At 40.5% G+C, this 22,412-nt stretch overlaps 2 protein-coding genes across 2 annotated transcripts in view; both read right to left on the reverse strand.

Moving 5' to 3' along the window:
• LOC100125501 (low-density lipoprotein receptor 1) overlaps positions 1 to 8,807 on the reverse strand; it is a 31,245-nt gene extending 22,438 nt beyond the window's left edge. The window contains 2 exon segments of the mRNA XM_078951017.1: positions 176 to 3,280; positions 8,668 to 8,807. Coding sequence (XP_078807143.1) covers positions 176 to 335 — 160 coding nt within the window. The 5' untranslated portion in view covers positions 336 to 3,280; positions 8,668 to 8,807.
• LOC101164031 (low-density lipoprotein receptor 1-like) lies at positions 4,068 to 16,077 on the reverse strand. Its single transcript, XM_078951086.1, is given in 7 exon segments — positions 4,068 to 9,106; positions 9,109 to 9,141; positions 13,771 to 13,896; positions 14,092 to 14,181; positions 14,303 to 14,425; positions 14,506 to 15,407; positions 15,943 to 16,077. Coding segments are annotated over 6 exon segments (540 nt in total). The 5' UTR covers positions 14,534 to 15,407; positions 15,943 to 16,077; the 3' UTR covers positions 4,068 to 8,966.
• Between the last annotated feature and the right edge of the window lie 6,335 nt (positions 16,078 to 22,412).

The raw sequence follows: 22,412 nt of genomic DNA on the forward strand, positions 1-22,412 counted from the left end.
GGAGAAAATTGTTATAATAGTTTAACAAACCCAAGTAGGATTTAAGTTCAGTTACATTGGTGGGAGGGGAGCCGGAGCATTTAAGATGGCTTCCACTTTCTTTCTGGGTGGAGCCCTTGTGCATCAACTTTATGCCCCAAATATTCCACCTCATTTTGCATAAACTCACACTTACTTCTGTTCAGCCACAGTCCTGCTTCCTCCAGCCTGCCCAGCAGCTCAGTCAAGTTTTTTAGGTGGTCTGCCTCATCCTTGCCATTCACCAAGATGTCATCTAAGTAGACCACCACCAATGGTGTACCTTTCAAAAGGTTTTCCCTCGTCCTCTGGAACATGGCTGGTGCTGATGCTACTCCAAATGGCAGTCTGTTGTACGTGAACAGTCCTCTGGGTGTTCACCGTCACATTTTTCTTTGATTCTTCATCCAGCAGTATTTGTTGGTAAGCATGGCTCATCTCTACTTTAGAAAACTGTTGCTCCAATGAAGCCACTGTATTTACAGTCATCTTAGAATCTCCACAAAGTCTTACAGTCCCTGTAGGCTTAAGAATGGGTCCCACCGGCGCTGGCCATTCAGCATATTTGACTAGAGAGAAGAAAAACAGCAATGAAAAAGCAATAACTAACATTCAAAAGAGAGATTCTAGAAGAACCCAGGTGGGATGGGGATTGGAAGCTTCTAAATACACAATAATGCACACAAACAACAAATTGCTTTACTTATAATGAAAGTTTTAGGTGAGCAGAGACGAGTAAATGGCGTATACTTATTTAGCGCTTTTCTACCTTCACACACTGGTGGCGGCTCCGCTGCTGAACACTGGCGTGTTCCACCAGAGGCAGGGTGGGGTTCAGTGTCTTGCCCAAGGACACTTTGACAAATGGGTGGGAAAGGCAGGAAATGAATTGGAGGTCAACCGCCCCACTGCTGCACCACGACCAGTCAACTTTTAATGAACTTTCTGTTGATTAATCTGTTCTCCAGATTAAGATGCCAGAGGAAGATTCCATTGGTAAATTATAGGGGTGCAGGTCCACAGCTCATCCATCCCCCAGCATCTCTCCATCACATCCACATCAACGCCATCACCTTTCTTCTTACCAATTAGTGCCTTTCTGTCCAAATCAATTCAAATGACATGAACTTCCATCAGGCTTTTCAACTTTGGTTAAGGTCCCAGCGGATTGACAATCCTGTGCAGACATTCACACTGTGTTCCCCCTGTGAGCAACGTGGGACTGTCTTTTCCACCAACGTTAGACGCTAAGGCAGGCGAGGCGAGAATCAAACCTGCGGCCTTCTGACTAGTGGTTGACTGCTTCACTGCACCACAGTCTAAAGGCAGAAATGGAAACTCTGATTGAGTAAAAGGATGAAGCTGCTCTGCTGATGCTCCTGCTGGGTTCAGATCAGAGCACACAGTTGGTCTGTCCTACCACACAATGATGACACTCAGATGGCTTCAATCTTCTCTGCAATGTTCTTCAGATTTCAATATCCAAAGCGAGTGTTGAGATCATGTTAGCAATAAACTAGGAATAAGTAAATATGTTAATTAGATGCAAAAGGAAGTTCAGAGACTATTCCTGCTGTCACAACTTTGAAACCTTCACCAGCCCTTTACTCTATTTTGAAGCAGAGGAATTTTTCTCTGAATAATTAAAGAAAGGATCTAAGTGGACGTCTGCAGGGACACCAACGTCTTCATCAACGGCTGCAGAGATCCTGCAAACCCCCCCATCAATGAAAAAAACATGAATAAATCGTAAATCAAACAAATGAGCTTCCAAACATTTGGAACGTCATCAATAAACATTCAGCTCACCTGTTCAGGTAAGTCTACTGCTCTGGATGCTCACTTCCACTTTAATCTGGTACTTTTTGGTTTTTGGTGATTTCTCAAATATCAGAGAAACAAGCAGCTGCACTGATGACAGTAACACAGAAGACAGCTCAGACTATCATGATCACACACATAAACACATGTGCACACAATGCAGACAGCAGCAACAACCAGGAATGAGCGTCTTCTTCACTGGAAGAGATGGAAAAACACAAATGTTCACGAGTCACTCTAAAAGCTCTTTTGTGGAGCCTTTGGTGCAGTGGATCGCTCCAGATAGCCCGGACAACCATGGATAACCAGAACAAATGGACTAAAAATGAGATTTTATCCTATTGTAGTAAAACAGGAAACACCACTTCCTTCCTCTGTCTGCATCTGATTTGACCTCTAATGCACACAAAACACTGTCAACAGTAATTATTCTCTCAAGTGTTTTTTAAGGTCTATATCCTAAGAAAAAGTGTTAACTTGTATCCAGCATGTATTTCCAAACAGACTTCTATCTGTTTAAACCTGCTTCACCCTGTAACCAGCCACTGTACATCCTGGACGGTTCAGTTTCTATTGCAGGGTCACACAGAGACCATCTGCTCACATTCACACCCAAACATAAATCTGTTTGTCTGTAATCTAACCTTAACTGTCAGGTAAAAGCTGGCATGACTGTCTTACGGCCAGGGCGAGTGTGGACGGGCTGCAGGTGAGTCGGGGGTCCGTCAGTCATCCTGCACACCTGTGGAGACAAAAACAGACCACCGGCCAGAGGACGCAATACCAGAAACAACCACAAGAGGGAGGCAGAGATACAGGGACCTGCCAATCAACAACAACACATTTGAACATTGAGACCTTTCAACAGTCACCAGAAAAATGCCACAAATTCATCAATATGTAATTTTTAACTCTTTCAAAGCATTTGGGGTTGAAGAACTTCTTTGTTAAAGACACACACACACAAAAGAATGCATTTTTATTTTTTTCTTTACACACCAATGTAAAAAAAGGAAAAGTTTATTAATTAACATTAGAATTTACTTTGAAAAATATGACTAAGAATTAAAAAAGCAACAAAGTTTGTGATTCTTATCTTCAGGCCAATCAGTGGAAAACTGACTTACTTGTGGAATCTACTGGTCTGTGGATAAAACTGTAGGTCAGTCGTGGTTCTAGATGTTCTAGACTCACAGTCCTGCAGTCTGTGGCTCCACATAGAATCACTCTGAGGGTTTTTGAAAGTGTTTGTTTCTTCAGTCACGTTGTTGACCTTCACAATAATCCTGTAAAACCTCCATAAAACAGGAAAAGCTGCTCTGGAACATTGGACCTGATATTTGATGCTGCAGAACTTCCCTGTTCTGGAAATGTTGTTGACCTTGATGATCCTGTTTCAAGGGGGAGGAGCCTGTCAGAGTCTGGGATGACGGTTTGAATGCTGAGGGGGAAATAATATGAAATAGTCTTTAACATGTTCAGAAAATGTGGAGTTTAATCAAACAGGAAACACCAGCAGATGGATTCCTGCAGCATTTCTAAACATAAAATGATAAAACAAGCTATTTTTCTAGATTCCTTGAACTGAGAAACTACTTTGACAGACATTAAGTCCACTAAAAAGAAAAAAATGAAATGGATCCCAACAGAATCTTTCTTAACTCAAGTAAAGGTAACATCATAAAATCATATCTGGACTATTTTCTTCTTCTTTAATGCCCTGAACCTTAAAATACAGCAAACTCTTTCCATTTAGACGTGTAAACCAGTTATAACAGCAGCTGAGCTGGAGGGTTTGTTCATTTGTTTACTGTTGTGAAGAAGACATGAGAGTTGCTGCTGCAACTTCCAATGATTTCAGAAAAGTACTTTTCCCTTGTCCTGCATGAGATTTGGTTGTAGGTGTAACCCCCCCCCATGATGAACCTGGAGGTTTGACTTGTACCACTTCCACTCAGCTCTGCCTCTTGTGTCCCTGACCAAATCATCGTCCATCCAGGGAGATTTCTGTCTACTGTTTCTGATTGTCATCTTCATGGGGTGATGGCATCCAGAACATTCAAAATGCTGGAAGTTACAGAGTTCACTAATTCATTGACATCTGCACCAGAGGCCTTTTCAAAGTTGATCATTTCTGTCATTTATGTGTCTCCTTCAGACACAACTGACAGCATTTCAGTGAAATCATCAATGAAACTGTGGCTGCTGAGGAGGCTTGGACAGAACTATGCAGAGAAAGGAAGGAGTTTATTTGAAATCTATTTTAAAGGAAATGTCCTCAAATGATGAAAACAATATTATCTGTAAACAGAGCAGAAACGCCTCCAAAATACTCAACACAACCACAGAGGTATCTCAACACTAAACAAAATAAACCAACACTTTGAAATGAATAATGAATAATAAACAAATTAACCAAAAAAAACAAAACAATAAGAAACAAGAGTATCCAAGTTATTTAAAAAATGTGATATTTATATCAGAAACCCAACGCTTATTGCAAATGAATTAAATGAATACTTTGCTAATGTTGGAAATAAACTTGCAATGGAAATAAAAGAGCCAATAAAGAAGATGAAAGAACTTAGTATCCAACCAATCAAGTTCTCAATGTTTCTGTCTGAGGTTAGTACAAATGAAATAATAGAAATTGTAAGAACATTTCAAAATAAAAGATCCAAAGATTGGAATGACATTGATATGTCATTAATTAAAAACACAATTGAGTTCATTGTTGAAGCACTAACTCATATATTTAACATGTCTTTTAGGGAGGGCATTTTTCCAAATAACATGAAAACAGCAAAAATTATTGTCATTTTTAAAAATGGAGATCGTCATATATTTATAGATTACAGACCAATTTCACTATTATCCCAATTCTCCAAGATATTAGAAAAACTTTTTGTTAAAAGAATGAACAATTTTATTGGAAAGTTTAATTTATTGCATGAGGATCAATATGGTTTTAGGGCTGGCAGATCTACTTCAATGGCGATAATGCAGCTGGTTGATCATATTTCTTCCTCCATAGGGAAGGAAAATTTTACGGTAGGCGTTTTTGTTGATCTTCAAAAAGCGTTTGATACATTAAATCACACTATGTTACTTAGTAGTTTACAGAAATATGGTTTTAGATGAACAGCATATTCCTGGTTAGAAAGTTATCTTACTAACAGATGTCAGTATGTTTATTTCAACGAAAAATCTGATATGTGTCCTGTAACGTGGAGTACCTCAGGGGTCCCTATTGGGTCCTATATTACTTATTTTATACATAAACAACCTTTGTAAAGTTTCTGATTTGTTAAATTGTGTTTTATATGCTGACGACACTACTTTGTATTTATCAGGATATAATCTGGAAAAGCTTCTTTCAGACATAACAAAAGAATTATCCATAATCAAAGAATGGTTCGATTCAAACAAACTGTCTTATAAAAATAAAACCAAGTACATTATATTTGGCTAAAGAAAACTGGAAAACATCTCTGAGTTAAAAATTGAGGATTCTGTTCTTGAAAGAGTAAATGAAATAACATTTCTGGGAGTCCTTTTGAATCATACATTATCATGGAAACCACACATAACGCATGTTCTCTTTAAATTGTCCAAATCATTAGCCATCCTACATAAAGTCAAGTATTTTTTAAACACAGCTACATTGTATATTCTATATTGTTCCCTCATAGTTCCTTATTTGACCTATTGTTTAGAAATCTGGGGGCATAGTTACAAGTCAAACACAAAACCTGTTTTTATTCTGCAAAAAAAAGCAATTAGAATTTTAAATCACTCTTCATACAATCAATCCACAAAACAAATACTTCCTAAATTAAGGGCAATTACATTTTTTGATTTAGTTGATCTTAGTACTGGAGTTTTTATGTTTAAAGTTAAAAAACTATGTGTACCTGCCAAAATACTGAGTTTTTACATAAACAATTCTAAACTGACAAAACCCCAAGACAGAGGACATGGGTAAGACACTTCTTGTTTGTGGAAGATGATAGTCTGTTTCTGTACTTGTATGTGGGTCTAAATCAGTGCTGGGGGGCGCGAAGCGATGCCAGGGGGAGCGTGCGGTGGTGGCGGTTTTAGGCTCAGGTAATACGGGCAATTGTCCGGTGCGCAAAATTAACGTGGGGGGGCGGTGACAGTGGCTCATGTCACGTATTTATATTCCTGCTGATAAGGTTTATAAGAGTCATTGATGAGACGAGGGAGTCGTTCAGATGACGTACTTTAATACACTGCTTTGCTAAAGTCGTAAATCAGTACTACGGACAGCGCAGGGACATTACTAAAGCAATAGCTTGATTCACCAAACATTACATCCGCTTTTCTCAGTAATAAAATAACATAAATAAAATGATCAACATTAACAAAATAAAGGCTGTCCTGGTGCTCTAACATGGAGCTCAAATGTTCTGAAATAACCCAACAAATCATAAATAATAATCATAAACCAGATCCACTCCTGGATCTGGTTTTAACTCTGGGTTTACATGGAGAGGTCAAGGAGATTGTTGATGCCTGTTTTTCGGATCATTTGCCCGTATTATTTGAATTTGAGCTTTCAACGCTGCCGCCTGACTCACGCGCCCTCGCACGCCCCCGCCGCCTGATGAACGCGCAGACAGCCCTACAGTTTTCAGCGGCTTTCTCAGCCTCTGAGCTTTCCTACGTGGACGCCTACAATGGAAACGTTGATGAGCTCCTGGACAATTTTAACTCTGTTTGTGGGGGCATTTTAGTTGTTATTGCTCCATTTAAGGCTAAATGCTGTTATCCGCCCCCGGAGCCTTGGATCAACGAGCGCTCAGACGCTCCTGACAGACACGTGAGTATGAAAAAAATGACATCTAGATTTTTGTCTTTCAGGGAACAACTCACAACATATGGGAGCTCCTCCAGGGGGGCCAGGCCCCGTCAAAGAGGAAGGACCACTCAAGGACCAACAGGCCCATGACCAGAAAGGCAACCTCGAAGGGAGTCAAGCGCAAGGGCCTGGTCAGTCGAGGTGGTCCTTCACCATCCAGTAAGTAGGCTTCACGCCTGACTTTCTTCTCATTGAACTTGGTTAACAAGATGATCTGGATTTTTAACGGTTGCTGTTATTTGTCATACTGTATTGTAATACTCAGCATTAAATGAGAGTATTTACAAAATCAATCAGGGTTCTACTTTCTTTCTCAAATGTGTGCGTTTGTCCGCGTTCAGATGGACAACGGCTTCTAACCAGATTAGTTGAGTCTGATATCGTAACACTTTCCAAGACTAGGGAAGACCTTTTGAAATTCCAGAATATCCGTCAAATTGTATCCAGAGAAACATCCCTCGTTTTTTTTTATCCATTCCTCCAAGCGGCAGTGATTACGTCAAACAGAAAGTTTGTTTCTGTCCTCCCTTCTTGCTTGGCTCCGCCTCCCCCTCTTTGTGCAGTCATTAGCTGTAATCAGCCACACACCTGAGTAACCGGAAGTCACCCGCAGGAACTCTTGGCCGCCATATTTGTAGTCCTCAAATACATTATTTACCACATAAACGTAGTGTAAAACCAAATACATACAAATCAAACTATTATAATGTGCTCACCTGGAAACATAACAATGAAATACTGGACCATTAATATTGGTGTCTAATTTGGAAGCATTTACTGTCTTGTATCCCAACAGTGAAATGTCAATCCTATTTTTGTGTTGCAATGCTACAGTATATTAAAAAAAAGTAATGTTTATCACCTTTTTTAAAGTAATGTTGTTATTTGACTTTTAACTTTATTTGCCTTCTTTACTTATTGTTTTCTATAATCTATACAAACATATTACATAACTATTTTGTATTAACTGATAACTTCATTGTCTACTTTGTTTAGAGGAACCTATGAGCGTTATGAAGAACCCCCCCCGACCCACACAGCCGATGCCTGATTGCTTTTTTTTTTTTGTCTTTAGGAGTCCCTCCGACCAACGAGGGTGCCTTTTTTTGTTAGGTCGGGTGCTGTTTGTGGGGGCAATCCTGTCCCGTCGGTTTGGCCGCCGCCGCGGCCCATTTATTTAATTTTATTATTTACCTTTAAAAATAAATTGGCCCGTGTTCCTCTGTAGAGGTTTGGGCCTCCCTGTACGCGGCCGATTCTTTTAATTTTTATTTTTGTAAAATGTTTTAGATTTTAAAAACTAGTTTTTTAAGAAATAAAAGCATTCATTCTTCTATTCATTGATACATTCTTCTAATCCGTTTTGTCCCTTTCGGGGTCACGGCTGGAGTTTCTGACTGCGATGGTCCTGCAAGTGTTGGTGCCTCTAAAATGCAAATACATTAAATAAATTCATTTTTTAAATCATCTACCATATTTTCTATAAGGATCATAAAGTGCGCCGTCAATGAAGGGCCTATTTTTTTAGTCTTATGTCATGTATAAGGCATACCGAACTATAAGGCGCATTAAGCGAGGCAGGAGTCAGATATGTCCATCAGTCAGTCCAACATTATAAACTGCGCTCACAGTAACCCTAGAACACGCTACAGGTTAGCCTTATTAGAAGTGACAGTTGTGTTATTCACAATTCCTGTAACTTCCAACCCTGTGTGCAACATGTAAAAAACAGACTAATACCGCTAAAACAAACGTTACTGTGACAATGCTAACTCCCAAACCCTGTGACCAGAGTGGAGCGGTCTCCTCCATTAAGACCTCCCTTCTCGATCTTAGCCGGATTTCCCCAATCAGTCCAGTATAGAAAGCTGTGAAATGTTGAAAAATGGCAGTAAAAAAATAGTTTGAACCATGAGAAACGCATGTAAATGCAACCATGATCTCACTTGCTATGGGGGTCGAACACTATCGCCCGAGGCTTCGACAAGCCTTGGTGGAAGAGAGTTTTGCGATGGCTGCCATCAGCAGTTGCCACAGAGATAGTGCTACGAATACCGTCAGTGCAATAGAGGTTTTTATGGACCCAGTCGTAGGCGATTCCTTCAGGGGCATCAACGTCGCTGTCGATGATGGTTTGGTGCTGAGCAGAGTCGTCAGCTGAGTCTATGTTTGTTCTGCATGGAACATCCAAACTGGTTTCAAACATCAGGGAATGAAACCAACGTCCTCTCCGCTCTGGTTTTAGTCAGTTTCGTCTGTAGATTTTCTTCAGAGAAATGTCGGACCAGTAGATCTCTTTAGTGGCTACGTCAATGTCCAGCGCCACCACATTCTTTAGGCGGGGAATTACTAGAGTGTACTCGCTTTTGTCAAGAGTCATCTTTCGTGACGATTGGTGAAGAAGAGGTAGGCTATTGTACCTGCAAAATCACAGAACAGAGGTGGGGCGGTTTTACAAATAGCCTCATGCTCAAAGTAATCATGTGAAATCAAAGAGAGTTGGTGAGTTTAGCTTTGGTCAACACAACTGACAAAGTATAAAACAGCTAAGAGTTGTGTCTTAAAACTTGCAACTAGATAGTAAACTGGGTGGAAATTTGTAAACTACAGTTCCTTGTGGAATAACTGGTGCTGAAAATTGTGGCTTTGGGCTTTTTAACCGCTTAACACCTGAGCTTATACAAAACCGTTGACATTCTTTGAATTGAACCTTATTATGCAAACTACTGTTTGTATAATAACGTAATTCCTGCGCAGAAAAGCATCTCTGCACTGATATGCAGCACCTTACATTACTGAAGAGTTTACACAATCAACGTAAATCAGCTGAAAATAGCACAGGAAGAGGCACGCCTCGTTTCTCTCTGTGCCGAACAGAACCTGTTAGAATTACATTCATTGCGTAAACGGTTGAAGATCTGCGACAGGTCGAAGAGCGTGTGTCTATTTTCCTGTCGCCGGTGACAGCTCTGGTTTTAAAGGGTAAGAGCCAGATTTGACCCTCAATTCTGAGCACAGAGTGTGTGCAAAAAGTAATCTCCACATGAAACAGTCCATTTCAGACTCAAATACCATGTTTTTCTGTAACAATCAGCAGACATCACAGGAGAGCATCAGGTCGAATAGATTGGAGGATTTTGTTTAATCATACCTCCATGTTTCTGTTTCAAAGATTTGGAAAAAATGCAAAAAACTGTATTACAACAATCTCAAGACTGGGTATGGATCATTGACTGTATATGAGAACTGGACTAGGTGACCCCTCCCCCGGTGTTCCAAACAGGAAGTACTCGCTGGTGTCAAGATTCCAAAATCCCATAGACTTCTATAGAGAAATCAACAGCTGTTAGTCATTCTATTGGTCAGAATAACCATTCTTTCTCTGCTACCTTTTTTTAACATGTTCTTGATTAGAGCTGCACGGTATGAGGAAAACTCGTGATATGCGGTATTAGAGATTAAAATTGCGATAACGATATAATTTGCGGTAAATAAACAAATAGCAAAATAACCAAATAACCATTCCCATTTCATTGCAACAGTTTAAAAATTATACTCCAAATGACATTCGTCGACATAGGTGACAAACATCTTACATAATAGGGCTCCATCAGATTGGTCAACAAAGTGAAGGCGTCCACCCGATTGGTGAAATGCATAAAGGGATTTATTTGATTTGTTAAATGGTTCAAGCTGCCATTAGATTTTTTTTAACACATTTAAGGTTTACGATTTATTGCGATAATTGCCGTCTATTGCGATGTGCATATTGCAGCGCTGGATTTTGCGATAAGGATAAATTTGCGGTATATTGTGCTGACCTATTCTTGATCCTCTTATTTTCTTTTTTCATGCTATTTTTTTCCATACTGCAAGTTATTCAAGTAATAAAATAAACTAAAAGTAAAAAATAATCAGATGCCTCTATAAAAATATGTGGTGCCTGCTAGCCCCCACGCCCAAAATTCAACACATTTGATTGACAGAGTTTGAGTAGCCCTTTTCAAATGGTAGGGGTGTGGAGTAACAAAAACCTCCCTTCTGAATGGCAAGAGTAGCTGCCATAGAAATGTTGACTCAGACTGACACGGACCAATCACTGCTGACTGACGAAGTCTGGCTCCAATATGGCGGCATCCGTAGTGCAAAAAAAATTGCGACTGAATTGACTTCACTTCGTTGGAGCCGGAAGTAAAGAACTTTCTATGGGTGACGTAGGCCTGGGCGATAAATCGATCAAATGAATAAATTCGAATTTTTTGTTACGGGCGATTTCAAAAATAACTAAATAGAGTTTTCATGTGGCTAGGCCTGCACAATATACCGCAAATTTATCGTTATCGCAATATCCAGCTCTGCAATATGCATATCGCAAAAGACGGCGAATTCGCAATAAATCGCAAACCCAAAATGTGTTAAAACAATCTTCTAGCAGCTTGAAGCATTTAACGAATCAAATAAATCCCTTTATGCTTTGACCAATCAGATGGAGGCCTACTATGTTAACCCTGGTCCTGAAGAGCCTCAACCCTGCCTGTTTTCCAGCTCTCCTTAACCAGCTTGCTGTTGATTGGCTGACTCAAGTGATTTCACATCCTGATTGACTGAACACACCTGATTTTGGTTATCATTATGGAGCAGTCTAGGGAGAATTGGAAAACAGGGTTGAGGCTCTTGAGGACCAGGGTTAGCCACCTTGACGTTTGTCCCCCATGCCGATGAGGGTCATTTGGAGTATAATTTTTAAACTGTTGCAATGAAATGGGAATGATGTTTTTGTTTATTTTTCTATTTGTTTATTTACCGCAAATTTATCGTTATCGCAATATTGATCACTAATATCGCATATCGCAAGTTTTCCTCATATCGTGCAGCCCTACATGTGGCGCATTTTTGGCTCCCCAGAGCTTCCGTAGCTTTAGTATCACACGGCGAAACGCGACAATCGACGCACGAAGCAGCTAACGACAGCATGGCTACCGCTGACAGTGGGAAGTTTGTTCCCAAGAAAGGAATCAAATCATCTGTTGTTTGGAACTGGTCTGGGTTTACTGCCACAGACGTGGAGGAAGAGAGAGACCCCACGCTGCCTAAAGCAGTGTTTTTCAACCTTTTCTGAGCCACGGCACACTTTAACCTTAAAAAAAATCCCGCGGCACACCAGCATCCAAAAATTTTAAAAAAAGGAGAAACTCAGTCTGTATTGATCTACAGCCCCTCCCTACACAGTCTCACATGCATTTTTGAGATAATCTTTGCAGAAAAAGCTGGAAACTGCAGCTGTTTTTTTCTAAAAGATGCAATAAAAGTTAAGTCGGAAGATCTTTAAACAGATTAATGTGTGTTCGTTGGTTTCAAGACGTTTAACAACAGATCTCCTTGTGCGCTGTCACTCTCACAACCCAATGCATCATGGGAGATGTAGTGCATAAAATGGCAAAAGATCGCTTTTCGGAGCTTCATGGTTTTGTACACTTGTTCCACGGTCTGATACCGGATTCTGTGGAAAGCTACATCGCTAAAGATGAGCTTTAGCTGGTATTTTTGTTAGAACTGAGCGACTTTACGAGCTAAATCGGGACAAGGAAGTGAAGACTTTAACCACTTCTGATTGGTCAGACTGATGACATGTGATTAAGCTCCCCAAGAATGATTGGTGGAGACAGTAAAAGGGGCGGGACTTTTCCAAAATACAGCCGGAGCTGCAGCTGAATCGTGGTAACGTCATTCTTATCAAAATGTCTTTAATAAAATAAAATAAACGCAAAGAAAAAGTATTTTACGATCTTTTATATTCCTAACTCCTCAGTGTTTTATCAGGGCCTGTCTGGATGAACAGAGAGCTGAAATCCTGGAGATGGGAAATGTTGTTAAATCAGTTAATGAGGGCAATTTTCCACGGCACACTTGACCATCTCCCACGGCACACTAGTGTGCCGCGGCACACTGGTTGAAAAACACTGGCCTAAAGCCCATCGGAGTCAAAGGCTCTCACGCGCCCTCGCGTGGCACACGCACCCGCCCTGACACAGAAACACATACTCATTCTACAACGCCTGTATAGTTAGTTATTAGTTAGTTAGTTGTTACTGTTATTTGTTAATAAAGAATACTGCGTTGTAATTATTACTTGTACCGATATATTCATTTGCGACGCGGCCACTGTAGGATTTTGTTAGAGCCAAGATATGAGTGTAATGTTAATCCTTTAGAAAATGGTGCTACTCTCAAGGTAAATGTTTGTCTCCCTTTAGTCTAGACTACAAAGTGCGACTTAAAACACAGCTGGGACTTTAAGTAAGGAATTAAACTTTTCATTTTGGATAAGTGAAAACAAGTTTAGAATAACGAAATTAGACAAAAACAAGACAAAAGTTATAAAAATCCAGTTCTCATTTACAGTTAATAGTTTTGAAGACAGATTCCTGAATTTATTTAAATTGAATTACCAAGCACACCAGTCATTTTGATATGAAGTTTGACAGTTGACAATAACTTAAGAGAAGCATTCCAAGAAGTGTTCAATCTTAGATATTAGAGGGAAAAAGATTCTCAAACTCTGAATTGGATATTTTTGTAGCTACCTAAAATGTGGAAAATGTGAATAACACATCTGTTGTAGCGGTCAATGCTAACTAGCTTCTAGGGGTTCAGTAAAAAAAAAAAACATTCAAATCTAAGATGTTGATCCACATCTGTAGTGATCACTGACATAATATATAACAAGAAAAGGGACTAATTCACCTGCTACGGTCAAGTCTTAACTTTCCCTGGAGCAAAAAAACTGTGTTTATTGATATTGATTACAAATCAATCAAATGGATCCTTTTGTATCAAACAAACATTGATGTGTTTTTTTCTACCAGAGCCAAAATTGAACTTTAAAAGTGCCAAAAGTAGATTAGATCCGGCACAAATGTGTGAATTATAACATTTTTCTCACACTACTAACATCCTTGACTCTTTCTCAATTTCTGTGTAAAAGCAAATTAACTTGATATTTTTCTGTTAAACTTAGCAGAATAAAACGGAAGGGTCTGGATGCTTACCAATAGATTTGCACGCTTTGGTTACTGGGTCAACCTGGTAACCCTCCTCACACTCACATTTGTAGCTGCCCATCGTGTTAATGCAGGTCTGGCTGCAGGTGTCTGGACTGGCGCACTCATCAATATCTGATGAAGGGAGACATTTTAAAAAATGTATTTCTTGTCACTTCAGCTCAGTTGTGAGTTAACTGTTAATGAAAAAGAACACTGAGTGAATGACGGTTAACAGCAGAGTAAATACAGATTTGTACATTATTGCAAAAATGAGTAAAGGTAATTTTAAAATGACGACATAGAGCAGACGTCAGGGCATGGGCTCACCTTCGCACCGTCTTTTGTCTCTGAGGCTATATCCACACTGACACAAGCACTCGCGGCCGATTTTCAGGTCATTGCAAATGTGAGAGCAGCCTGCAAAGAAAAAGAAGAGGCCTTTTTATGAGGATATAATTACAACTCTAAGGACACGCAGGACCCGAGGTAGATGCATAAACTAGTAATTAACCAGAAAGTTGTGAAAAGCTGCACCCACCACATTCCCGAAGAGGCTCATCTGACCAATCCCTGCAGTCCCTTTTGTTGTCACACACTCTCTCCATGGTTATGCACTCCCCACTGCGGCACTTGAACTTGTCCGGGCCCTCACAGTGGGTCACTGTGCGAGCCAAATGATAACATGAGTGAAAAAGGTACAGCTTTTCAGTGTGACTATGGAGCGTAGAAGGGTCCTCTTACCGTTGACACAGCTGGATTCGTCAGTCATGTCTCTGCAGTCGTTCTGCTGGTTGGACTGGCGACTGCCGTGGATGCAGGTTCGAGGCCCGGGTTAACAACGACCGCCACCGATGCTGTTAACCTACAGGGTGTCGGTGGAAATTTGACTACTGTTGGTGGAAGAAAGAGGGGAGGCAGAAGGGCCCGTGGCCAGAGAGAGAAGGGAAAAGGCAGGAACATAGGTTTGAGAATAGGGACTCTTAACGTTGGCACAATGACAGGGAAAGGCAGAGAGCTGGCAGACATGATGGAGAGAAGGAAGGTAGATGTACTGTGTGTGCAGGAGACAAGGTGGAAGGGCAGCAAGGCACGTAGTATTGGAGGAGGATACAAACTGTTCTATCATGGTGTTGATAGGAAGAGAAATGGGGTAGGAGTGATTCTGAAGGGGGAGTTTGTAAACAGTGTTCTAGAGGTGAAAAGAGTCTCAGACAGGATGATGAGCCTAAAGTTAGAAATTGAAGGGGTGATGGTGAATGTAGTCAGTGGGTATGCGCCACAGGTTGGCTGTGAGTTGGAAGTGAAGGAGAAATTCTGGAGATGAAGATGTTGAGGTTCTCCTTAGGAGTGACCAGGTTAGACAGGATAAGGAACGAGTACATCAGAAGGACGGCTCATGTTGCCTGTGTTAGCGACAAAGTCAGAGAAGCCAGACTGAGATGGTTTGGACATGTACAGAGGAGGGACAGTGGATTTATTGGTAGAAGGATGTTGGAGATGGAGCTGCCTGGCCGGAGGGCAAGAGGACGGCCAAAGAGGAGATATATGGATGTCTTAACAGAGGACATGAAGTTGGCTAATGTTAGGGTAGAAGATGTCCATGATAGAGTGAGGTGGAAGAGGATGATTCGCTGTGGCGTCCCCTGATGGGAAAAGCCGAAAGAGAAAGAAGAAGCAGACACTTCAACTCCTAACATAAGAACTTGTGTTTTTTTCTCCACACAATTAAAACGACCGTAAGCATATTACAAAATCTTGTGATAAATGCAAACTCCTGTACCTGCTCAGTGACTGACTTAACACTGGTATAACTCGCATACGCGTGACGTGAGCTTTAGCTTAGCTTAGCTCTGGACCTAAGAGCTTAATATGATCAACACTTTAATTATTGTTCACATGCCTGTTCCATAAATTCACACTTCTGCAAGGCTTTTATGCATCTCTCATCAGATAGTTTATCACCTTTTAGCTTACACTGGACTTAAACATCTCTAATGTGTGTGAAACTGCTCGCCACCGATTCACGTCCGCCATCTTGGGAACAAACCGCGGCGTCCGAGTCATGCTAACTTGCTTAAATTAAAATACAAGTAAACGTCACTTAAGTTCCCTCTAAAGCCCTCAAAACACATCATTACTTTAAAAAAAACATTTGTGTGTTGATTTCAGCCACCTTACCTGCAAAATATACAAAATCACAGTCAAAAAGAGCGCACTTCTTCATGATAAATTCTGCTGACTCATTAATCCAGTCCTGACTTGGCTTCTTCTGCTGGTCAGCTACTGACGTATAGAGCACCGAGCGCCCTCTGCTGGCGAAACTAGGTATTGGCCAAAACCGTTTTTAAACACAAACTGACAGTTTAAGTAGTTCTAACAGTGATGTTACTGATTATTTCCGAGATCAAAATGAAATTAAATGGGTGGCATCTGTTTTAATGAATTCTTAAATCACACAGTGCCACACATTGAAGATGAAACTGTAATCACTAAGCTTTAAGCTGAATTTCAAAGAATCAAAGGCAACTCCAAATACCTGAATCTCACACTCAAATGCAGTATAATGTCAACGTACTTCATTTTGTTTTTCTTTACAACACTTTAAGCAGTAAGTATTTCTAGTCAAAAGCTGAAGGATCTCAGTAATTTCATTTTATTTAATTTTTCAATTATTTAATTTAATTAAGTAACTAAAGTAACTAAAAAGTAAATGTTACTTTGCACCTTTAAACAAGTAACTCTGCAAATTTGAACCACATAACAGTAATTAAGGATCTAAAAAGTAAATGTAACTTTGGAACAGTATCAAAAAGCAGAACCTCAAGGCAGTCAGAACAAAAAAGTAAATAAAACTTCTGAAATATTGATTAGGAACAAATGTGAAATAGCAGTGATTAGAAGCAGCATGAAAACTTCTTAACTAGTGTTACCTACTACACTGCAGTGCTCTCTTCAAAAAATCTTAAACAGACTAGAGCAGATGTAAGTTTGATGTGGTCTATTTCCTTTTTTTTTGTTACTTTATTTTCATTAATTTTTGTTACATGTAAACAAGATAAAAACCACAACTACAATCAAAAGCAAGGGTCAATAATGCTTCTTGTCTATTTGCTGTAAAATGTCAATTTTTCCAGTTTTGGGTGTAATTGTGCCTCTTGCAGTCTCTGTATGTTATTTTTTCCCTTGAATGGATGTCGTTAATTGTTGAAGTCCATTGCTCCTTTGATGGGATCGATATAGTGCCCCAGTTCCTGGTCAATGATTTTTTAGCGGCTAGTGACATAACTTTAAATAAGTATTCATCACTTTGGTGGACAGAGTTTCCTGAGAACATGTCCAAATAAAGGCAAGTAAATTATATAAACACAAGTCCAAAAGGGAGTGAGAAGAAGAAAAATCTTATAAACTCTCACCCCCTTTACCTTAAATCCTTACTTTCCCAACTAAACCCAGTACTCCCACCATCAAAGTCCAGTGCCCTACCCAAGTGTATATGTACATAAATACATGTAATTTTCATTTACAAACATGCAAATGAATAACAAAACGTATTGTCAAAGTATGCAGATTTATAAATGCTGACATTCTGTATTTGTTTGTATTTGTACATATTTATCCATGATCATATTTCTGTATCTTTATTTAAATTATTTTATGTTTGACATTGTTTCAAGCATTTACTGGGGTGTAGTTTACTAATCACTTTAGAATTGCTGTCTTTATATGCCTTTATTATTGTTTGAATGATCCCACCCTCGTCCCCAGTAGAGCCTCTTTGTATTTTAGTCTTATAATAATTTCTCATTTGTAAGTTTCCAAAAAAAATCCAGATTTTCAAGGTGAAATTGTTTAGCTAAACTCTCAAAACTCTCCAGCTGTCTGTCCGATATGGTCTATTTTCAGTAATTGAAAAGTGTATAAATAAGTGCTAGATGTCACCAGAATGCACCAAATTGCACCATATTAAAATTTTCCGGGGGGGGGGGGGGCATGCCCCCGGACCCCCCTAAAGTTGCAAACACCTGCGGTGCGGTGTGTTGCAGGCTTGTACCTGAGCAGCCTTTCACAGCTCCCCTCTGCAGAGATGCAGGAGCAGCTCCTGTCTCATCTCAACAGTGACCATTGTTTCAACCGGGAGCCGTGGGATGAAAAGGGAAATCAGAGCGGAGAAACGGGAAGAGTGCGTGTTGCATCTTGATCCAAAAAAGAAGGTGTCAAACATAGAAGTGGGTGCAACAGTTTTAATTTGCATAACAGAACCTCTCTGTACAGTCAGACATGTCTGTTCCAACTTCTTCTTGTTCAACATACAATGCCACAACTCAACTAAACTTGCAGGTCTGCCCTCTGCTGGCCACTCAATTACAATACAATATTGAAGCACAATCTTCTCGAATTCAAGATACCACATCCCCTCCCCTTTAAGATGTTAACTAACTTTCCAACATAGAGGCTGCTCCAATAAAACATGCAATTTGAATTTAGACAGAATAACATTACACAAACCTTTTTTTTTTAAATAAATGAGAAGGTTCATCCTTCCCGTGAGATCCAGAGCTCATTGTTGCTCTATTCCCGGAAAGATCTCACTTCATATAAAAAAATCTTTGAGATGTCCTGGTAAATGTCTCTCTCTTTGTGAGCGTCGCAACACGGGTTAAACTGGTGACTCAGGAGGAACCCTAGGGAGAGTCGCTGGTGTTGGGTCATGTGACTCATTTGATGATAGTTGGGTTGTAGAATCCACACATAGATGTGCGTCATCAACTGCAGTTTCCCCATCTTCCCACAGCTCCCGGTCTGCCTCCTGTTCCCGGGGAGGCAGAGGGGTCCCGGTCTGCCCCCTGTTCCCTCCTGTTCCCGGTCTGCCTCCTGTCCCCCTGGAACAGTGTCTAGCTGGGACTTGATCCACATGCCTCTTCATGCCTTCTTCGAGTTCTGACGAGGACCAGAGGGCGGGAACACATTACACCGGTTTTAAAATCACTGCATTGGCTCCCTGTGCGTTTCAGGATTGATTTTAAAGTTCTTTTAATGGTTTATAAATGTTTTTATGGTCTTGGGCCTTCTTATCTAAATGATGTTATTTTAAATTACAAACCCTCGCGGACCCTGAGGTCCTCTGGCACTGGCCTCTTGGTTGTCCCTAAGGTGAGGACCAGGACACACGGTGAGGCTTCATTCTGCCATTACGGCCCTCGCCTGTGAAACGGCCTGCCAGAGAGCCTCAGGGCCGCAGAGACTATAGAGGTTTTTAAGAAGAGGCTCAAGACCCACCTTTTTAGTCTGGCTTTTAAATGACTTTGATCATTTCCTATGTCTTTTTTATATTTTTATCTATCTATTTATTAATTTATTTATTTATTTACATATTTATTCATTTATTTATTTGTAAGGACTATTATTATCTCTGTTTTTAATATGCTATTCTTTTTATTGTTATTTTACCAATGATACGTAGGTTATGTTTTAATCAGTTTACGTATTTTATTTTTTAAATACTAAAATATTTAAATCTTATTTTATTTTTTATCTTTTTTCTATTTTTATTGTTGTTATTTTATGATCATTTTTATTCTGACGTTTTTAGCTCCAGTGTTTTCTCTTGGGGATCCATTTTTCTGGGGCACCACCAGCTTGACCTGTAGGGGGTGCTATTGCTGCTGTGCCCGTTCTGGTTGGGCGGGCTGGGGTCCCGCTCTGTGGTCTAATAGCCATGGAGTGGGCCCTGGGCTGCTCTGTGCTGGGCGGGCGCTGTGGTAGTGACCCCTGTGGTCTGGCTGGGCCTTGGAATAAATGGATCCCCATCATATCGTTTCCTCACAGCAGTACCAAGCCAGAGCTTCTTTTAGCTGCAGTTCTTTGTTTCTGTCCAGGGTTCTACTGGGGGAACTGGGTGGGTGGGTGGGGTGTGGGTGTGGGTGGCGTGGGAGGGGTCCCATCTTTGTGTGATTGTCCTTTGTTTGCTGTTTTTAACAATTTTCGGGTTTTTTTGACTGTTTTATCTGCTTTTATGTTAAGCGCCTTGTGTTTTTAACTGAAATGAAAGGCGCTATATAAATAAATAAATAAAGTTTGAGTTTGAGTCATAGTTCGATTGTTCCCGATGCTGACGTTGTACGACACTGGACCTGATGAGTCCAACACCACTGCTGGTATCCATTTTGGACCATAGGAATAGTTTCGGATGAACACCTCGTCTCCTGATCCAAAACTTCTCAATGTTTTCTTTGTGTCATGTTGGTCTTTCTGTTTCAGTTGTTTTTTCTGAACTCTTGTTTTTACATCCGGCATGAGCGGGTCAAAAGCTGATCCAAGTCTCCGTGACATCATCACTTCTGCTGGGGACAAACCTGTTGTTGCATGCGGTGTAATACGATAACTGAACAGAAATCTTGACAGTTTTGTTTGGAGGGTGTCACCTTGTATCTTCTTCATCCCCTCCTTAAAAGTCTGCACTGCTCTTTCAGCCAGACCGTTAGAGGATGGGTGGAAAGGTGCAGGTCTTACATTGTCAATTCCATTTTGTTTCATGAATGTCTCAAATTCTGCACATGTCCCATTGTCTGATGCCAACATCTTTGGAAGACCAAACACACTGAAACTCTGTCTCAGGTTCTCAATGGTGATTTGTGAAGTAGCTGATTTCACCGGATAAATGTCCATCCACCTTAAATGAGCATCTACCACCAACAAAAACATCTCACCTAGGAACGGTCCTGCATGGTCCACATGGATTCTGGTTTCTCACCGATTCTGGTTTCTCACCGCCATCCTCCATTCTGTGTGATAACACAGCTCCAACACCATCATGTGACCAAAGCCAGTGCAGAGTGAAGCCACCAAAAAAAAAAAAAAAAATGGCTGAGACAATAACAGCTTATACAATGTTTAATTTAATTAACAATTTTAAAATCAGCCGTTGCAATTTTAATCTGATCCCCCCGCAGGCACCGGCGCCCAACTCAGACATATACAACAATTACACTTAAAAAAACTAAAAAACAAACAAAAAAAATACAACATCGCTCTAAAAACACAAGAAAAATGTATAAAAAGTGTGGGTAAAGAACACACAGTGGCTCATGACATCTGCAACACGTCCAGCCGCTTACAGCATCGGGTTAAAAGAGTAGAATATAAATGAGTAAAAGGTGATCTACATCCTCCCAACAAGAGGAGCTTCAGCCATACATACCACCATGCAGGCAGGCAGCCACTGTCTGTCCACTCACTCCCTGTTCCTTATATAGGGACAGACACAGCTGAACCAAATGCCCAACCAAGCAGGCATGCACCTGTCACAGGCAGACCTGCCGGTTACAATAAAAACACTGGACTAAACAACTCGACAAAACATGGCAAAACAGCTAAACAACTAAACACATTTGTCCAAAAACCCACACTTAAACCCAAATCCGTCCAGACAGGCAAAGGGAATGATATCCCACAACCCCTTGCGGTGATTTTTGAATCTGGACTTCCGCTTTATCTATAATGTATGGTCCTCCACCCGTCCGGATTTATTATCTTCAATGACTCTGGATGGTTCATTGATGCACGCCTCTCTCCCCATTTTATCATCTCTCGCATTTGTGCAGCAAGTCGTTTATTCATTCTTTGGTTGAATGACTGTGATTTGTCAATGATTGGGCCACCTGAAATTTGCTATGTGCTTTGGTCCCACGGTCATCCGTTCATCTTGTTTTCTTGTTCTGGCTAGTTCGATCCTGGGCCCAGTGTTCCTGTTGTTCTGGATATTCATGTCTTGCGTTTCTGGTCTTTCCTTCCTAATGCTTGGAGTAGTTTTGTTATGATGATGACTGTCGTGTCTTCGGTCTCCCTCCACTTGTTTTCTAAAGCTGCGCCCTCTGGTTTTGGAGGAGAAAGATTTATGAGGAGTTGTTTGTGAATATCCGGCTGCCAGAATTTAGGACGTTAAACCCAAATCCACAGCTCTAATGGTCCTTTAACGAATCACGTGGTTATGAGAGAATTCAGCCGTGGAGATTATATTAAGGCTGTTCCAAGAAGAGAGATGATAGTCTTACGTGTCATCGGTTGACTTGGTTTAGTGTTTAAATAACACCATGAGCAACTTACACTCCCAAGCTTTGTTCAAGAGTTAAATCTTGTGCCCACAAGCCAGTCTTCTATCTGCCCTGCTTAAGTAGATGACACTCTGCTAGATGCATCCCCATTTAGAGACTTGTTGTTCTCCGCCTCTAAATGCATGAGGTTCAGTCTAGCTATCAAAACCTATGATCCCTCATGGATCTCAAGTTCTTCTTTTGCAATATCCAGACACCCTTTGCTAATTAAAATTTCAGTAGTCTGTGCTTTGTTGTCCAGTTATTGGGAACCACTAATATCAAATGCAAAACATCAAATCCAGCCGAGCTGCAATCCTTTGCTATGTGGGATGTTGACCTTCCTCATCTACAATCTCCTTGGTCCTTGGTTACCCTTCCCATCGCCTGCTCCTCGGTGACCTTCTGAAGGTGCGTCCATCTGGAACTGACGAAGGTTACTTCTCTTACCATTGGTCTATATAAAATTGGTGTTTAGATTTCTATACTTCACTATCAATTCACTCTTGGAATTTGTGATTCTGATGGTTTCTATGGTGCGATGAATCCACAAATGGG

The sequence above is a fragment of the Oryzias latipes genome, chromosome 8 (genome assembly GCF_053564925.1).
Source record: "Oryzias latipes strain Hd-rR chromosome 8, Olatipes_Hd-rR_3.1".
NCBI lineage: Eukaryota > Metazoa > Chordata > Actinopteri > Beloniformes > Adrianichthyidae > Oryzias > Oryzias latipes.